Consider the following 17,145-nt stretch of genomic DNA (forward strand, 5'->3'; position numbering starts at 1 on the left):
CAGAAGTTGCTGACTTCTGACTGGCCGGCATTTTTGCCAACCCAAGTCACCAGTGTTGAGGCCTGCATCAGGGTGACACACGCACCTTTGCTCATTATCAGCTCTTAATGTGGTGATCTGGTGACTTATTTCATCAACAGTGTTGGCATATTAGTCAACAGTTATCCCTCACACTTAGACAAAATGTGGAAAATTCCCCCAACACTCTAGGATGCAGCTCATCGGGTCCAAGGTAGTTCTCAAGCTTCAATCCAGTTAAGTTTTCAATTACTACCATTTACTAACTTCTTTAAGTTCCTCAGTCTCACAAGTCCCTTGGTTACCTAGTATGTCTAGAAGATTTTCTGTACCTTCCTCCATAAGGACAGTAACCAAAAATTGACTAATTATCAAATTTGGGGAGTTTCATGGATGTTCTCCATGATCTGTAAGTGAGTCATCTCATGCAGTTCTCTGTGTTGCACTCGTGCCATAGTGCACTCGGCAGTGGCAAACGTTGATACATTGAAGTCCATTCTTCCACCAGGGCCATTGTCAGGCAGATGATAGGCCTCCTAAGTGGTGAGCTGAATCTTCCAGATGCCTGCTTTGACTTTCATTTTGGGAATTGTCACTAGTTTCTATCCATTGCCTGGGAAAATAATAAACTGCATAAAAATGGGATGAGGTTATGTAACACCTATAGGCCCCTTGCTGCTCACCAGAAGAAGTATCCATATACTTTTAAAGAATCCTGAAAATTAGTTGAAGACCGAGAGATAGTAGGAATTGCAGATGCTGGAGAATCTGAGACAACCAGTTGCAGGGCAGGATGAACACAGCAGGCCAAGCAGCATCATAGGAGCAGAAAGGCTGATGTTTCGGGCCTAGACCCTTCATCAGAAAAGGAGGGAGGAGGGTAACTTCTTCAGGCTAGGCATCCTTAGAAGAGGCTTCGCAGTGGGGTTAAAATTGAATCAGAGATAGTAGGAACTGCAGATGCTGGAGAATCCGAGACAACAAGGTGCAGGGCTGGATGAACACAGCAGGCCAAGCAGCATCGTAGGAGCAGAAAGGCTGATGTTTTGGGCCTAGACCCTTCATCAGAAAAGGAGGAGGGGAAGGGTGTTCTGAAATAAATAGGGAGAGAGTGGGAGGCGGATAGAAGATGGATAGAGGAGAGGAAACAAACAGGTTGAAGAGGCGGGGATGGAGCCAGTAAAGGTGAGTGTAAGTGGGGAGTTAGGGAGGGGATAGGTCAGTCCAGGGAGGACGGACAGGTCAAGGGGGCAGGATGAGGTTAGTCGGTAGGAGATGGGGGTGCGGCTTGAGGTGGGAGGAGGGGATAGGTGGGAGGAAGAACAGGTTAGGGAGGCGGGGACGAGCTGGACTGGTTTTGGGATGCGGTAGGGGGAGGGGAGATTTTGAAGCTTGTGAAATCCACATTGATACCATTGGGCTGCAGGGTTCCCAAGCGGAATATGAGTTGCTGTTCCTGCCTGACTTGTGCTTTCGAGATGGCTGACAGGCATTGAGGTAACTGCTGAGTTACTTGTCACAGAATTCCTAGCCTCTGACCTCCTCTTGTAGACAGATCACTTACATGACTGCTCCAACTTAGCTTCTGGTTGATGGAAATCACCTCCATTCCATTCTACAGCCAGGCTCCCAACCCACATCCCAATGTCACCTGCCGCACCCCTCACCAGGATGTTGGTAGTAGAGGATTTAGTGATGGTAATGCTATTGAATGTAAAGGGGGAATGGTTAGATTCTCTCTTGATGAAGTACTTGGCACTTCATGGTTTGCATTCTTACTCGCCATTTATTCCATATGCCATGGCTTCCATGACTTTTCCAAACGCACCAGAGCCAAGTACCTTAATTGTTTTTGTATTCATTATGAGTCTCCCTCTATATATTTATATCCCAGAGCATGCTTAATGTTAACTGGGAAATGTCAATTATTTAATATTGATAGCATTGGGTCTTTTGGTCACTAACCAACTTTCCACCCAAAATGAAAGGGATGTGGCAAAAGATGGTGGTCCAAAAACAATCCACCAACTGAGGCTGAGGGGAGACTTGATAGAAGTCTATAAAATTATGAGAGGCATAGATACGGTTGATGGTCAGAATCTTCTTCCCAGAGTTGAAATGTCTAATATTAGGGGACATACCTTTAAGGTTAGAGGGGAAAAGTTCAGAGGAGATGTGAGGGGCAAGCTTTTTACACACACAGCATGGTAGGAGCCTGGAATGCACTGCTAGGGGTGGTGGTCGAGGTAGATACGATAAGGGCATTTATGGGAGTTTTAGATAAGCACATAAATAGGAAGGAGGAATGGACCATGCGAAGTTAGAAGGGATTAGTTTCATTTGGCATCATGTTTGGCACAACATCATGGGCCAAAGGGCCCGTTCTTGTGCTGTACTGTTCTATGCTCTATGTTCAATGTTCTAACCTGTGGCAAATGTGATAACGGTGGATTACAGGACGCCCCGTAGTTTTTGAAGAATTTAGTTGACGTTGAGTTTGGGGAAGTTCCATATCTTCTTTGTGGTGTTTCTCTGGACCAAATTATTTTTACCTGATAGGGTAATTTATACTATGGAGATTGCATTGAGTTTGTACAATAGTCCTATTGACACAATGTGACCCTAATATCCCAAAGTGTATCTGGCACTCCCTTGACTCTGGCAAGTACTTCATCTGCCTAAAAAAAATCATTCGTATCAACAAGCATGAGCAGAACAGAAAACTCATGTGATCAATTTTACGCCAATTTCAAGTCTTCATGCTAATGGAAATAATTTCTCAATATTTGCCTTGTCAATTCCTAACATCATTTTGAACACTTCTAATAAATCATTATTCAGTCTCTATACAATAGAACACAGCTCTATTCTGACAGTCATATCTTCTGATTTCTGTCAGCTTTTTCCTTGCAGCATTCAACATCACATTTTTCTCCAGAATTATAGCATTGTAGGAGCAATAAAGAATTCAAAACTAAGCACAGCATTCATGATGTGGCTCTATCTTCGACTGTCAACATTCATGATTGATTTTACAATTCTGATAAATGATGTACATTCCCATGATCAAAATCTTATAACATCAAATGGGCTCAATTTTACAACTTAGTCTTCCTAGGTGAAAGTTTCCAGTCATAAGGTTTCTGTTAGTATCACTTTATAACCAGCCAACAGAAATGTTTGAAGGTATTTCATCTTCCTCACCTTTCTCTCTGCAAGTATCTGACTTCAGCACAGCACATCACCTGAGAGCACAGCAAAACAAGTGATCTCAGAGAGATACTGCATGCAACCCCAAAATTGTGCTATGATCGTGTGCACAGATTTATTTGTTGATACTTAAGGTCTCATGAAGTGCCTTTGAATAGCTTGTCTGTTTTGTAGCAAAAGAATACCACTAACTTAAGTGTGTTACCGGATCTCAATTGACACTTTATGGCCCCTACACCAGCAAATTTCCAGATGTGTTACTGGAGAGTGCAAATAAATTGCTTCATATTAAAAAAAGGGGAACCAGCAGGACAGTCAATACTTCTTTGCTTTCATATACTTGGATGTATCTGGTTTACGACTCCAACAGTAGATAACACTTTAGCCGTTCCATTCTTTGCACACTGTTGCTGCATGAGATACCTTAATCAAGAAAGGACAAGGAAGTAGAGAGAAGTGGTATCCTAAAATAGATTAACATTCCTTCCAGGTCATGCTGTTTGTAAAATGACTAAGGGTTTAGCTAGATGCTGTGACCCCAGTAGTGTCATGATTTCCCAATTGTGTTGAGAGTTCTATAATTTTACAACACAGCTTTTATAATATGATGCATCATGGTTCTTGGTATATCAGAAGTTTTCACATTGATTAATGTAAAATCTCATTCTGATCTTCATTTAAGCAACCTGGTTATGAACAGCAGCTCCTCATGATACAAGTTATTGGATCCTCTGAGAATGATTATGTTTATGTTGATTTTACCCACACTGATTATGATCCAAAGTGGGAATTTCCTCGCGAAAACTTGGAACTGGGTAGGCCATCTTTCTAATGCCTAATACAAAGTCACTATTTCCACTCAAATAGCATAAATGAACCTAAGGTGACAAAATAAGACAGGCTACACAGCTCCAGTGTAATTTTTTTATATCCAATGCACTTAAAGTAACACAATTCATTTTGTGACATTTTATTGCAAGTGTAGATAAAAAAGAAACAACTTTCAAAATCTTAATTATTTGAAAACACTGACATTATCATGTGACAGTTCAGTGCTTCTCTTGCAACCAAAATAATGAAACATAATTAATTACCAAGGACTATTTAATTGGCTGTGCAGATTCAACAAATACATAGGTTTGAGTGATTAGATCTGATTTTGATCATTCTTAATATGAAAATGGTTTCTAAGGAAAATAAAATCAATGAATTATTTCAATAATTCACAAATACATTTTGTTCCTTGAAAATGTATTTATTTACCTTTTAAAAGTAGAGCCAGTATCATTGAATAAAAAACACAAATTGCTAGAAATATAGAAATAGGATAACTTTATCTATAAAGAAAAAGGGTCAGTCATGTATATGTAACCAGCACTCAAGCATAAAATCCCAATTTATTTTATTTCTTCCTTTTTAATCTGAAACTAGATAAAATCCTTTATATGACAATACATACTTACTGCAGAGAAATTTAGTATTATTCTTAGTTAATCGTTTGTGACCTGCAGGGAATGTACTTGGCTCTGGTGCGTTTGGAAAAGTCATGGAAGCCATGGCATATGGAATCAATAAAGCAGATGTCCCTGTCCAGGTGGCTGTGAAGATGTTGAAGGGTATGTGCAACTTGCGTCAAACTGTTCTAAGTAGAAATTTATACTAAAAATTGTATAAATGTTGACTCTCACTTGGGACTATTGTTTTAAAATATTAATGAAATTCTATGTTCAGTTGAATTACTATAATATATCAATTTATTAGGTTATTCAATTTCAAATTTTTGTTATTAGCCTAAATGTTCCAAAAAATTGGAGCTATAACTGAATGACCACATACAGCATTTTACCATTTGCAAGTTTTTACAGTTTTTATTTCAGAATATTATTTAATTAGTATTTTTTTTTTGAGACAGTTATGTCCTTATTTGAATGGGTCTTGAAACTTCTAAATTCCTTCAACATAGCAGCCCTAATTTTAGCAGATATTCAGATGAAGCCTGGAATGAAAATAATCTTATTGTGGGACAGAATACAACAGAGTTAGCTATTGGAATTTTGGAGAGGATTTTTGTTATTGAGGAAATCACAGTAAATAATGAGGTAGATGGCACCAAGGCATCAAAGATCAAATGAAACTAATGTGAAAGATACCAACACTGCATAACCATTTTAACACCTACCAATTGGTAGCTTGGAAGAGGAGATATATAAATATACAGTATATAATCACAGGGCTCTTGTGACACAGATTGATTAGAAAATATCTGCAACATATTCTCAATCCCGTTAATCTTAAACAAGTTCTAATAAACAGATTAATTACTTTAATAAAGTTATACAAGAATATGATAACAAATTTGCGAAAAGTGATTTAAATGAATTGATATAACTCCTGTTAGTTATCTGAAGTAAAGACCCCCTGCTCGCTTTAACCTGAGGGTCATCACATCTTAGGTGAGGGGAGAGGGTAAGAAGGAGAGTCCTTCATGGTAACCTCAGCTGCTGCAGGAAATTAACCCATGCTGTTGGTATCACTCTGCATTACAAACTGGCTATCCAGCAAACTGAGCCAACCAATCCCCACTAATTGGCTGAGAAGGTGCATTAATAGACAGAATTGCTGTCTGATGGCAAAGTTTTTTTCCTGAAGATTTTATGTCTTAATCCTAGAATGAAATAAGTATTTTGAAAATTTAATTTAACTTGCAAAAAATGTTGGCATTTTATTCACTCATGGGATGTGAGCATTGTTGGCTTGGCCAGCATTTATTTCCCTATCCTTAGGTGCCCTTGAGAAGGTGCTGGTGATCTGTTGTTTTGAACTGCTGCATTCCATTTGGTATAGGTACACTCACAATATTGTCAGGGAGGGAGTTCAAGGACTTTGACGAAGAGACACTGAAAAGAGAGTGATATATTTCCAAGTCTGTCTGATGAGTGGCTTGGAGGGGGACTTGCGTGTTCCCATGTATCTTCTGCCCTTGTCCTTCTACCTGGAAATGGTAATGGTTTTGGAAAGTGCTTTCTAAGCCTTGGTGAATTTCTGTGGTGCATCTTGTGGATAGCACTAAGTGCTGCAACTGAGTGCCATTCGTGGAAGACCTAAGATGCTCCTGCTGTAGATCAATAGCATGTAAATACCTAACACCTGGTTCAAGTATGCCTAAAAAAGCCTTCTCTTTTTGCTTTGTTCTATGGTGGACTTTGCACTCCTGAACAGAACTATGCATGCTTATTGTCCACCATTTTGACTCTGTGCACTGTGCAAATAAAGAATGCTATGAATTACCAGCTATCTTATTAAAATTAAAGGCAGGTTGGATCCTAAACTGGAGGAGACAAAGTTGAAATATTCATATATTTATGGGGTAAAATCCAAGGCAACGTTATGTGGCTTATGTTTTTTCTCTTTAAATGTATACTAAGAGGTAAATATATACTTTTTTTAATACTAAAGATAGCTAGCAATGTAATATGTTTATTAACTTAATAAGTTTGTTAGAGTAACATTTCTACAAAAGTCTAGATCGGAATTAAAATTTTGATTATCATTATCGACTTAAATGCCATCACAGCAGTTTGAGATTTTGAAGTCAATTTTTAAAATATGCATATAAAAAGCTGTACAATTAAAACTTAACCAAAAGCTGCTGGATTATTCTATAAATAGAGAAAGAAAATTACAAAAAGGCAACTGCCATTCTCACCTGGCCTTCCCTGTGTGTGTCTTCAATCTCACACTAACATGGTTGACTCTTAACTGCTATATGGAGTGGTACAGCAAGCTATTTATGTTACCAATGCTTTCTGGGCAACTCAGGATAGGAAATGCATTCCAACCTTGTCAGCAACACCCATATCAAAGAATAAATTCTAAAACTTAAATTAGTTGTGCAAACAATTCAAAAAATTATCAAAATCAAATCATGCTTTGTAAAATAATTTAAATCAACTCAGTGTGGACCGGTAAATATCTTTTATTATACTTAAAAGAAAAATATGAGCCTTCTGAAAAAGATGCCTTGATGTCTGAACTGAAAATGATGATTCACATGGGGCGCCATGAAAACATTGTGAACCTCTTAGGAGCTTGTACTATTTCTGGTAAGAAAATTTTCCTTGAAGCTTAGTTCATATGTCTTCATATTTAAATCATGCTATTTACCGACTTACTCAATTGCTTACTCAAAATTTTAATTATGTGTTATTTTAGGTCCAGTATACCTAATCTTTGAGTATTGTTGCTATGGAGACCTTCTTAACTATTTAAGAAATAACCGGGAGAAATTTCATAAGACATTGACTGATGTATTTGCACATAACAACTTTAGCTTCTATCATAATCTTTACAACGATCAACAATTCAGGTAAACTAAATATTTATCTAATTTGCTATTGGTTGGTATTATTCTTTTCCAGTGTCCTTATGATTTCTATTGTGTTTGTTATGAAAAAGCATAAACATATAATCAGAAAATGTTTTATTTCCAATTTCCAAAATCAGTGAGAAACACTATTAGACTGACCAACATATAAATAAGGTATCATCAATTTGATTGAAATTTTCCACTGAATTTCCAATTCACTAATATTCTGTGAGTGTTAGTATGGCTTAGTGTTAAACCTTGCCTGAGTCAGAAGGTAACAAGGTGTAGAGCTGGATGAACACAGCTGGATGAACAGAGAGGTCCAGGAAGGAGAGGTCCACTTCACCAACACCTTCCACCCCAACCTTAAGTTCACCTGGACCATCTCTGATATCTCTCTCTCCTTCCTGGACCTCTCTGTTTCCATCTCTGGCAACCACCCAGAAACCGATATCCATTTCAAGCCCACCGACTCCCACAGCTACCTAGACTACACCTCCTCCCACCCACCTTCCTGCAAAAATACCATCCCCTATTCCCAATTCCTTCGCCTCCACCGCATCTGCTCCAAGGATGAGGCATTCCACTCCCGCACATCTCAGATGTCCTCGTTTTTCAAGGACCGCAACTTCCCCCCGTCAGTGGTCGAGAACACCCTCGACCGTGTCTCCCGCATTTCCCGCAACTCATCCCTCACACCCCCTCCCCGCAATAACAACCAAAACAGAAACCCCCTCGTCCTCATGTACCATCCCACCAACCTCCGGATCCAACGTATCATCCTCCGACACTTCCGCCATCTGCAATCCGACCCCACCACCAAAGACATTTTTCCCTCCCCACCCTTATCTGCTTTCCGGAGGGACCACTCTTTCCGCGACTCCCTTGTCTGCTCCACACTCCCCTCCAGCCCCACCACACCCGGCACTTTTCCCTGCAACTGCAGGAAATGCTACACCTGCCCCTACACCTCCCCCCTCACCCCCATCCCAGGCCCCAAGAAGACTTTCCACATCAAGCAGATGTTCACCTGCACATCTGCTAATGTGGTATACTGCATCCGCTGTTCCTGTTGTGGCCTCCTCTACATTGGGGAAACCAAGCGGAGGCTTGGGGACCGCTTTGCAGAACACCTACGCTCGGTTCGCACTAAACAACTGCACCTCCCAGTTGCGAACCATTTCAACTCCCCCTCCCATTCCTCAGATGACATGTCCATCCTAGGCCTCCTGCAGTGCCACAACGATGCCACCTGAAGGTTGCAGGAACAGCAACTCATATTCCGTTTGGGAACCCTGCAGCCCAATGGTATCACTGTGGACTTCACAAGCTTCAAAATCTCCCCCGCCTCTACCGCATCCCAAAACCAGCCCAGCTCGTCCCCTCCTCCCTAAGCTGTCCTTCCTCCCACCTATCCCCTCCTCCCACCTCAAGCCCCACCCCCATCTCCTACCTACTAACCTCATCCCGCCCCCTTGATCTGTCCATCCTCCCTGGACTGACCTATCTCCTCCCTAACTCCCCACCTACACTCACCTTTACTGGCTCCATCTCCGCCTCTTTGACCTGTCTGTCTCCTCTCCACCTACCTTCTCCTCTATCCATCTTCTATCCGCCTCCCCCTCTCTCCCTATTTATTTCAGAACCCCCTTCCCCTCCCCCATTTCTGAAGAAGGGTCTAGGCCCGAAACATCAGCCTTCCTGCTCCTCTGATGCTGCTTGGCCTGCTGTGTTCATCCAGCTCCACACCTTGTTATCTCAGATTCTCCAGCATCTGCAGTTCCTACCATCTCTGAGTCAGAAGATTACAGGTTGAACTTTCATTTTAGCACTAGCACGACATTTCAGACTGAGAGTGATCTGCATTGTCAGTATTGCTGATTTTCAGCTTGGTCAGATGAACATGAAAGGCACTGTGCCACTTTTGCAATGCAGCATAATGCTGACAATTATCCCTCCGTTTAATTCCATCAGGACAGATTGACTGGTCAGATGTCTTGTCTTTGGGATTTTGCTGTGTGCAAATAGGCTCCTGCATTTGCTGACAGTATGCTGTCCAAAAGTAATTAGTTGACCTTGAAATATTTTGGCATATCTTCAGAACATGTAATACATTTTATAAATTGAAGCTTTATCTCTAATAATCAGTAAATATAGTTTGTACTTGTTGAAAATCATCCAATAATGATTTACAAAAATATTTTGCAATTACACGAAAAGGAATAATAACCAAAAAAAAATACAGAATATTCTTCTTTAAAGGTAAACGTAAAGTTGTCATAATCCTACTGGAACACAGGGCTGCTGTCTCATTAGAGACAGATGACTGGAAGTGGTTGAACCTGAGGGTCACCACACCCCAGGTGAGGGGAGAGGTTGAAAAGGAGAGTCTTTCATGGTAACTGCAGCCAGTGTGGGAATTGAAGCCACACTGTTGGCATCACTGTGCATTACGAACCTACATCCAACCAACTAAATTAGTAAAGAAGAAATAATTATTTGATCTTTGCAATCACAAACAAATTGTCTCATCTGTGCCAAGGAACTTAATTTTCTTCTAATATCTATCTGCCCCTGTTCTGGATATACAGGCACTGATTTTCCAACCCCTCAAACTCCAGCATAAAGTGGACATTGTATATTTGCTCAAACCTACCCTGACCTTAGTTCAACCAATCATAAATCTAAGTTATTACTTTTAAATGCATTGAATCACTAAGAGCACTGGGAACTGATGCCTGTCTAGAGGTGTGAGATAAATGGTTGTCATTGCATGCAAAGCAATCTGGCAGAAGTATAGACTTCACAGCTGTCCATTAGCTCCAAAGTAAAGTATTGAAGGCCTGAACCTGGTCCGAGGGCAGGCATGTGGTGAGGTTGGTGGTTTTCCAAAGAGAAGCTGCATGGATGAAGGATTGAGGAGGATGGTGGCCATGGAACAGGCAGTGATGTTGTGCAGAAGAAGCAGCGGCATGATGGCTGAAACAGGCATTCAGTGAGCTGCAGCCACCCAGTAGCCACTCTATTTTACCTATCAGGACTTTGTACCATCTAGTTTCTGGGTGGAGGAGAAGAGAACTGGAAGTGAAATGTAAATTGAGTACATTGGGGTCTTAATGAGATGCAAGTGCACGGAAATAAGATAGTCGCCACTCAGAAGTGATATTCTGAAGTTGTCATTTAAGGCTAGAGGGAAAAATCAGGAGTGTTTATCTTGACAGCAAGATATTGTTTTCTCACCCTATTTTTGTCACCATACTCTCCATTACTCCTGCCATGATAAGGAGGGGAAAATTCCGCCCATTTTCCCAAACAGCAATAGTAGGAACTGCAGATGCTGGAGAATCCGAGACAACAAGGTGCAGAGCTGGATGAACACAGCAGGCCAAGCAGCATCATAGGAGCAGAAAGGCTGACGTTTTGAGTCGAGGCCCGAAACGTCAGCCTTTCTGCTCCCAAACAGTGAGACTGACAACTTTTAAATGAATATCATACAAGATCATCCTGGTCTTCAGATCTACTGATCAATTGTGAATTGATTACAAGCAGTAATAAATGTTTATTTTGTTACCTGATATAAATATTTATTTTGCAATGGAAAGTATTTTTTAGTGGGAATGGGACCTATTTTATAAAATAGAGCTTCTTTGTTCTCTGTTTTGAACAGCTACAAAGCTGGAAATTTTGTGCAAAATCAATCTTATGTACCAATGAATAGAGAACCTGATACTGGTATGTTGTCACAAAGGTGTGATTGTGATTTACTATTCCATGAGGATGAACTAACATGTCCATTAAATACAGGTAAGAAATTTTGTGTGTAATTCTCAAGCAATTGATTCTATCACTCCAAGGATAAATACTGTGTTGCAAAATAGAACACAGATGACATTGTAACTGATCTGTTGTTTATTTGAACAAAATGGAAAAACCCATAGTCAAGGTCAGTGTTCTATTTACTGCATATGTAACTAGTTCACATGGTATCTTACACAGTTTAGGAGGGAGCATCCACTCTTGTTCAACACATAAGTTTAATGTTATAAATATATAATGCATATATTAGATTGCAATTCAAGTATGTCAGCTGCCAAGGAGAAGCATCAAATCAGGTTGCTTTTTTAGTGGAACAAGAACAGAAAGTGCAGGCAAAACTTAGCAGGTGTCAGAACGTTCTGACAAGGGAACTTTGGACTTGAAACATTAAATCTGTTTTTCTCTCTACAGGTTCTGTCAGACCTGCTGAGTTTCTCCAGCATTTTCTGTTTTTGTTTGCAGTTCTTTGTGTTTATTTTAATGAGGCTTCTTTAGTGGCTGTGTTATAGGAAGATGCAGGTTCATGAAAGTGGTGCAGAGGAAACCCAGAGAGTTCTCGGTATAAAACAGTAATATATACAGTTTACTTTAGAAGTAATGAAGACCTTGTTGTGGAGTCACAAATAGAACATTTGCCTCAACAAAATTTGCCCTGTAATTGAAAACTTTTAATATTTATGTGGTAGGTACTCATTATATTAAAACAAGTTTGCATCTAACACCAGTCCCTATGTATATAAAAATCGAATAATCTCCTAACAAACTTAACAGTTCTCCAATGTAACAAATAATTACTTTAGATTTAAAGATGCCAAAAAAATTAAGTGTAGATTAATATCTACAGAGTAGCATATAAGAAATTATTTGACTGCCAGTCACTTTCGATTACTCAATCATTTTGAACATTTATCTATCTAGAAGCTGACTATCAGAATGCCAGGAGATATGAAGATGAAGATTTGCATGTTCTTACTTTTGAGGATCTCCTGAGCTTTTCATATCAAGTTGCCAAAGGGATGGAATTCCTGACTTCACGAAGTGTATGCTTACTTAAGAAGTCTTTGAATCAAATAACCAAAATTGTAGCTTTGTTTTTTCAAAGTGAATTAATGATTGATCTTTATTAGTGTATTCACAGAGATCTGGCAGCAAGGAATGTGTTAGTTACCCATGGGAAAGTAGCAAAAATATGTGATTTTGGATTGGCCAGGGACATCATGCAAGATTCTAACTATGTCGTCAGAGGCAATGTAAGTCCATGTTCATGTTTGTTTCTTGTTGCCATCTCACCTAGTGATTCATATATACTGTAAGTAATTTTAGCACTTGGGGACAATGTAAACTATGTGATCGTAGATTGTCCATTTGTTATACAACCCTTGCATATTTTTTAATTCACTTTGGGATGCAGGTGATGCTGACTGGGCCAACATTTATTGCTCATCCCTTGAGAAGGTGGTGGTGAGCAGCCTTCTTGAGCCCTGCTGTTGTCTATCTATCTATTTATCTATCTATCTATCTATCTGTCTGTCTGTCTGTCTATCTATATCTGTCTATCTGTCTGTCCATCTATCTATCTGTCTATCTATCTATCTGTCTATCTATCTATCTGTCTATCTATCTAATCTACTTACCTAACAACAATGTAAAATTTGTCTCCATTCTCCTGTCTATTTTTTAACAATGTAAAAGAAAAGAAGGAGAGATGTTTCATTGGTGGCCAATTGACTGTTGTCAACTTTAAAGAACCAAGAAATTTTTTTTCTTTCCTCTGTGCTCCCTTCCATTGTTTGTTGCAAGATGGCAATTAGGAGCAGGAATTCTAATTTTGTACTCTAATCCCACACTAAGATTTTAATAATTGTCACTGTTCCCACTGAGATTAACTAATTCAGCTCGTGCTGAACTTAGAACCTTTGAACTTTCTGATTTACCCCACTATTGATCAGTAAAATTACAAGGTAATTAAATGGTTTAAATGAGTACTAACATTATTGCACAAATGTTGGTAATTTGAAATAAAACAGAAACTGCTGGAAATATATAACATGTGTATTAGTATTAGTAAAATGCAATGCAAGTTAATATTGCTAATTTGACCCTTTATCAACATAGAACATAGAACTGTACAGCACAGGAACGGGCCCTTTGGACTGAACATGACACCAAATGAAAATAATCCCTCTGCTTGCCATAGTTCCATATCCCTCCATTCCTTGCATATTCACGTGCTTATCTAAAAGTCTCTTAAATGCCTGTATTATACCTGCCTCCACCACCACCCCTGCCAGTGTGTTCCAGGCTCCTACCACCCTCTGTGTAAAAAAAATTGCCCTCATATCTCCTTTGAACTTTCCCCCTCTAACTTTAAATGAAACTCCCTCTTGTATTAGACATTTCAACTCTGGGAAAAAGATTCTGACTGTCAACCCTATCTATGCATCTCAAAATTTTATAGATTTCTATCAAGTCTCCCCTCAGCCTCCGCCGGTCAAGAGAAAACAACCCGAGTTTTCCTAGCCCCTTCTTATAGCTCGTACCCTCTAATCCAGGCAGCTTCCTGGTAAACCTCTTCTGCACCATCTCCAAGGCCTCCACATCCTTCCTGTAATGTGGTGACCAGAATTGGACACAATACTCTAAATGTGACCTAACCAATGTCTTATAAAGCTGCAACATGACATCCTGACTCTTGTACTCAATTCCCCAAGCAACAGAGGCAAGCATGCCATACACCTTCTTTATCACCCTATCTTCCGTGGCTAGTTTCAGGGAGCTATGGACTTGAATCCCATGATCCTTCTGTACATCAGTGCAGTTCAGGATCCTGCCATTAACTGTATACTTTTCCTTAATATTTGATCTCCCAAAGTGCAGCACGTCACACTTACCCAGATTAAACTCCATCTGTCATTTCCCCAACATATCTACAACTGATCTATATCCCGCTGTATCCTTTGACAACCTTCTACACTATCAACAACTCCACCAATCTTTATATCGTCTGCAAACTTACTAACCCTTCTGCAAAAGGGTCCTGACCCAAAACGTCAACTTTCCTGCTCCTTTAATGCTGCCTGGCCTGCTGTGTTCCTCCAACTCCACACGGTGTTGTCTATAACCCACCTCACGTACTTATTCATCAAAGTCATTTATATATATCACAAACAGCAGAGGTCCCAGTATGGATCCTTGTGAACACCACTTGTCAGGGCCCTCCAGCCTGAAAAATACCCTTCCACCTAAACCCTCTGTCTTTTATGGGCAAGCCAATTCTGAATCCATGTGGCCAAATCACCGTGGATTCCATGCATCTTAATCTTCTGGATGAGCACACCTGGAGAGTCCTTGTCAAAAGCCTTACTAAAATCCATGTAAACACCACCCACTGCTCTACCCTCATTGATCACCTTTGACACCCCCTTGAAAAATTCAATCAAGTTAGTAAGATGTGACCTGCCCTGCACAAAGCCATGCTGACCGTCCCTAATTAGGCCATGATTTTCCAAATGTGCGTAAATCCTATCCCTGACAATTCTCTCCAATAGCTTCCCAACCACTGATGAGAGACTCACCGTTCTATAGTTTCCTGGATTATCCTTATTTCCTTCTTGAACAGAGGAACAACATTAGCTACTCGCCAGTCCTGCGGGACCTCTCCAGTGGCTAGTGAGAATACAAAGATCTTGGTCAAGGCCCCAGCAATCTCTTCTTTTGCCTCTCTCAATAACCTGGGGTAGACACCATAGTGCCCTGGGGACCTATCCACCTTAATGCTGTTCAAGAGATCCCAATCCACTTCTTTCTTGGTCTCAAAATGGCCTAGCATATTAGCACGCTCTACACAAATCTCACTATCCTCCATATGCTTTTCCTGGGTGAATACTGATGCAAAGTACTGATTTAGGATCTCACCCACATCCTCTGCCTCCAAGCACAAGTTCCCTCCTTTATCTTTGAGTGGTCCCACCTTCTCCCTAGTTATCCTCTTGTTTTTAATGTATCTATAGAATGTCTTGGGATTCTCCTTAACCCTACTTGCCAAGGTCATTTCATGGCCCCTTCTTGCCTTCCTAATTCCCTGCTTGAGTACTTTCCTGCTTTCCTTGTATTCCTCACAGGCCCTGTCCGATTTTAGCTTCCTAAACCTTAAATATGCATTTTTTTTTTGCCTTTTGACTAAATCACAACCTTCCTCATTATCCAAGGGTCCCTTATCTTGCCATCCTTCTCTTTCCTCCTTACTGGAACATGCCGGTCTTAAACTCTCCCCAGCAGGTCTTTAAGCAGTTCCCACATGTCTAATGTAGACTTACTTCATATCAGCTTCTCCCAATTAACACTCCCTAGCTCCTGCCTAATACTGACGTAATTTGCCCTCCCCTAATTTAGTACCTTCCTGCAAGGTCCTGATTTATCATTGTTTGTAGCTATCTTAAAACTTAAGGAGTTATGATCACTGTTAGCAAAATGCTCTCCCACTGAAAGGTTACTCTCCTGTCCAGGCTTATTAGCCCAATTCAAGGCCCAGTATGGCCCGTCCTCTGGTTGGACTGTCTACATACCATTTCAAGAAACCCTCTTGGTTGCACTTAACAAATTCCGTTCCCTCTAAGCCTCTTACTCTAAGGAAGTCCCAATCAAAACCAGAGAAGTTAAAGTCACCCACTATAACAACTCTGTTTTTATTGCACCTTTCCATAACCTGCCTACATATTTGTTCCTCAATCTCCTGGTGGCTGTTGGGAGGCCTATATTATAATCCTATCAGAGTGATTGTTTTTTTGAGTTCTACCCATATTGCCTCAGTGGATGAGCCCTCCAGCATGTCCTCTCTGAGTGCAGATGTAACATTCTCCCTGATTAGTAATGCAACTCCTCCACCTCTTTCACTTTCTTCTCTACCTCGTCTAAAACAATGAAACCCTGGAACGTTGAGCAGCCAGCCCTATCCCTCTCTCAACCACATCTCTGTAACGGCTACAGCATCATGGTCCCATGTATTGATCCAGCCTCTAACTCATCTGCCTAACCTATAATACTCCTTGCATTGAAATAAACATACTTCAGCCCATTAGTACCATCGTGTTCATTTACATGTCTCTGTGTGTCCTTTCTTTCTGATTTAATGGTTCTTACATTTACCTTCCCCTCAATCCCTCCACTTGCTGACCTGCTGCTCTGGTTCCCAGCCCCTTGCTACTTGAGTTTAAATCCTCCCGAGTAGCACTAGCGAACTTCCCTGCGAGGATATTGATTCCCCTCCAGGTCACCTCTGCCCCAGAAGAGGTCCCAATGATTCAGGAACCTGAAACCCTGCCCCCTGCACGAGCTCCTCAGCCTCACCTCCCTCAAGTTCTCAAGGAAGTGGATAAATTGCTCTTTACACCATTTGAGCTGAGCTCTCTATAATCTCTTTCACCGATTTGTCTCACCCCTGAACAGTGACCCTCTCGCCTAATGATTTAGATGTATATGTAAAATCTATGGGACCACTTGAAGGAAAATGTAGGAACCAATGTTTATCCATCAACTAACATCTCATTTATCAATATAACTCATTGATATCTATGAGAATCAGTTGTCTTCAAACTGGTTCAGAGATAGTAGGAACTGCAGATGCTGGAGAATCCGAGACAACAAGGTGCAGGGCTGGATGAACACAGCAGGCCAAGCAGCATCATAGGAGCAGAGAGGCTGACGTTTCGGGCCTAGACCCTTCATCAGAAGGGTCT

The 17,145-nt window shown here is 40.6% G+C and overlaps 1 protein-coding gene across 1 annotated transcript in view; it reads left to right on the forward strand.

Moving 5' to 3' along the window:
• Nucleotides 1-17,145, forward strand: part of flt3 (fms related receptor tyrosine kinase 3) — a 103,656-nt gene that overhangs the window by 71,210 nt on the left and 15,301 nt on the right. Inside the window, exons 15-21 of the mRNA XM_020513171.2 lie at nucleotides 3,911-4,043; nucleotides 4,740-4,844; nucleotides 7,221-7,331; nucleotides 7,441-7,594; nucleotides 11,262-11,398; nucleotides 12,329-12,450; nucleotides 12,538-12,660. Coding sequence (XP_020368760.2) covers nucleotides 3,911-4,043; nucleotides 4,740-4,844; nucleotides 7,221-7,331; nucleotides 7,441-7,594; nucleotides 11,262-11,398; nucleotides 12,329-12,450; nucleotides 12,538-12,660 — 885 coding nt within the window. The remainder of the gene's footprint in view (nucleotides 1-3,910; nucleotides 4,044-4,739; nucleotides 4,845-7,220; nucleotides 7,332-7,440; nucleotides 7,595-11,261; nucleotides 11,399-12,328; nucleotides 12,451-12,537; nucleotides 12,661-17,145) is intronic.

This window comes from Rhincodon typus, chromosome 6 (assembly GCF_021869965.1).
Source record: "Rhincodon typus isolate 14 chromosome 6, sRhiTyp1.1, whole genome shotgun sequence".
NCBI classification, from domain to species: Eukaryota; Metazoa; Chordata; class Chondrichthyes; order Orectolobiformes; family Rhincodontidae; genus Rhincodon; species Rhincodon typus.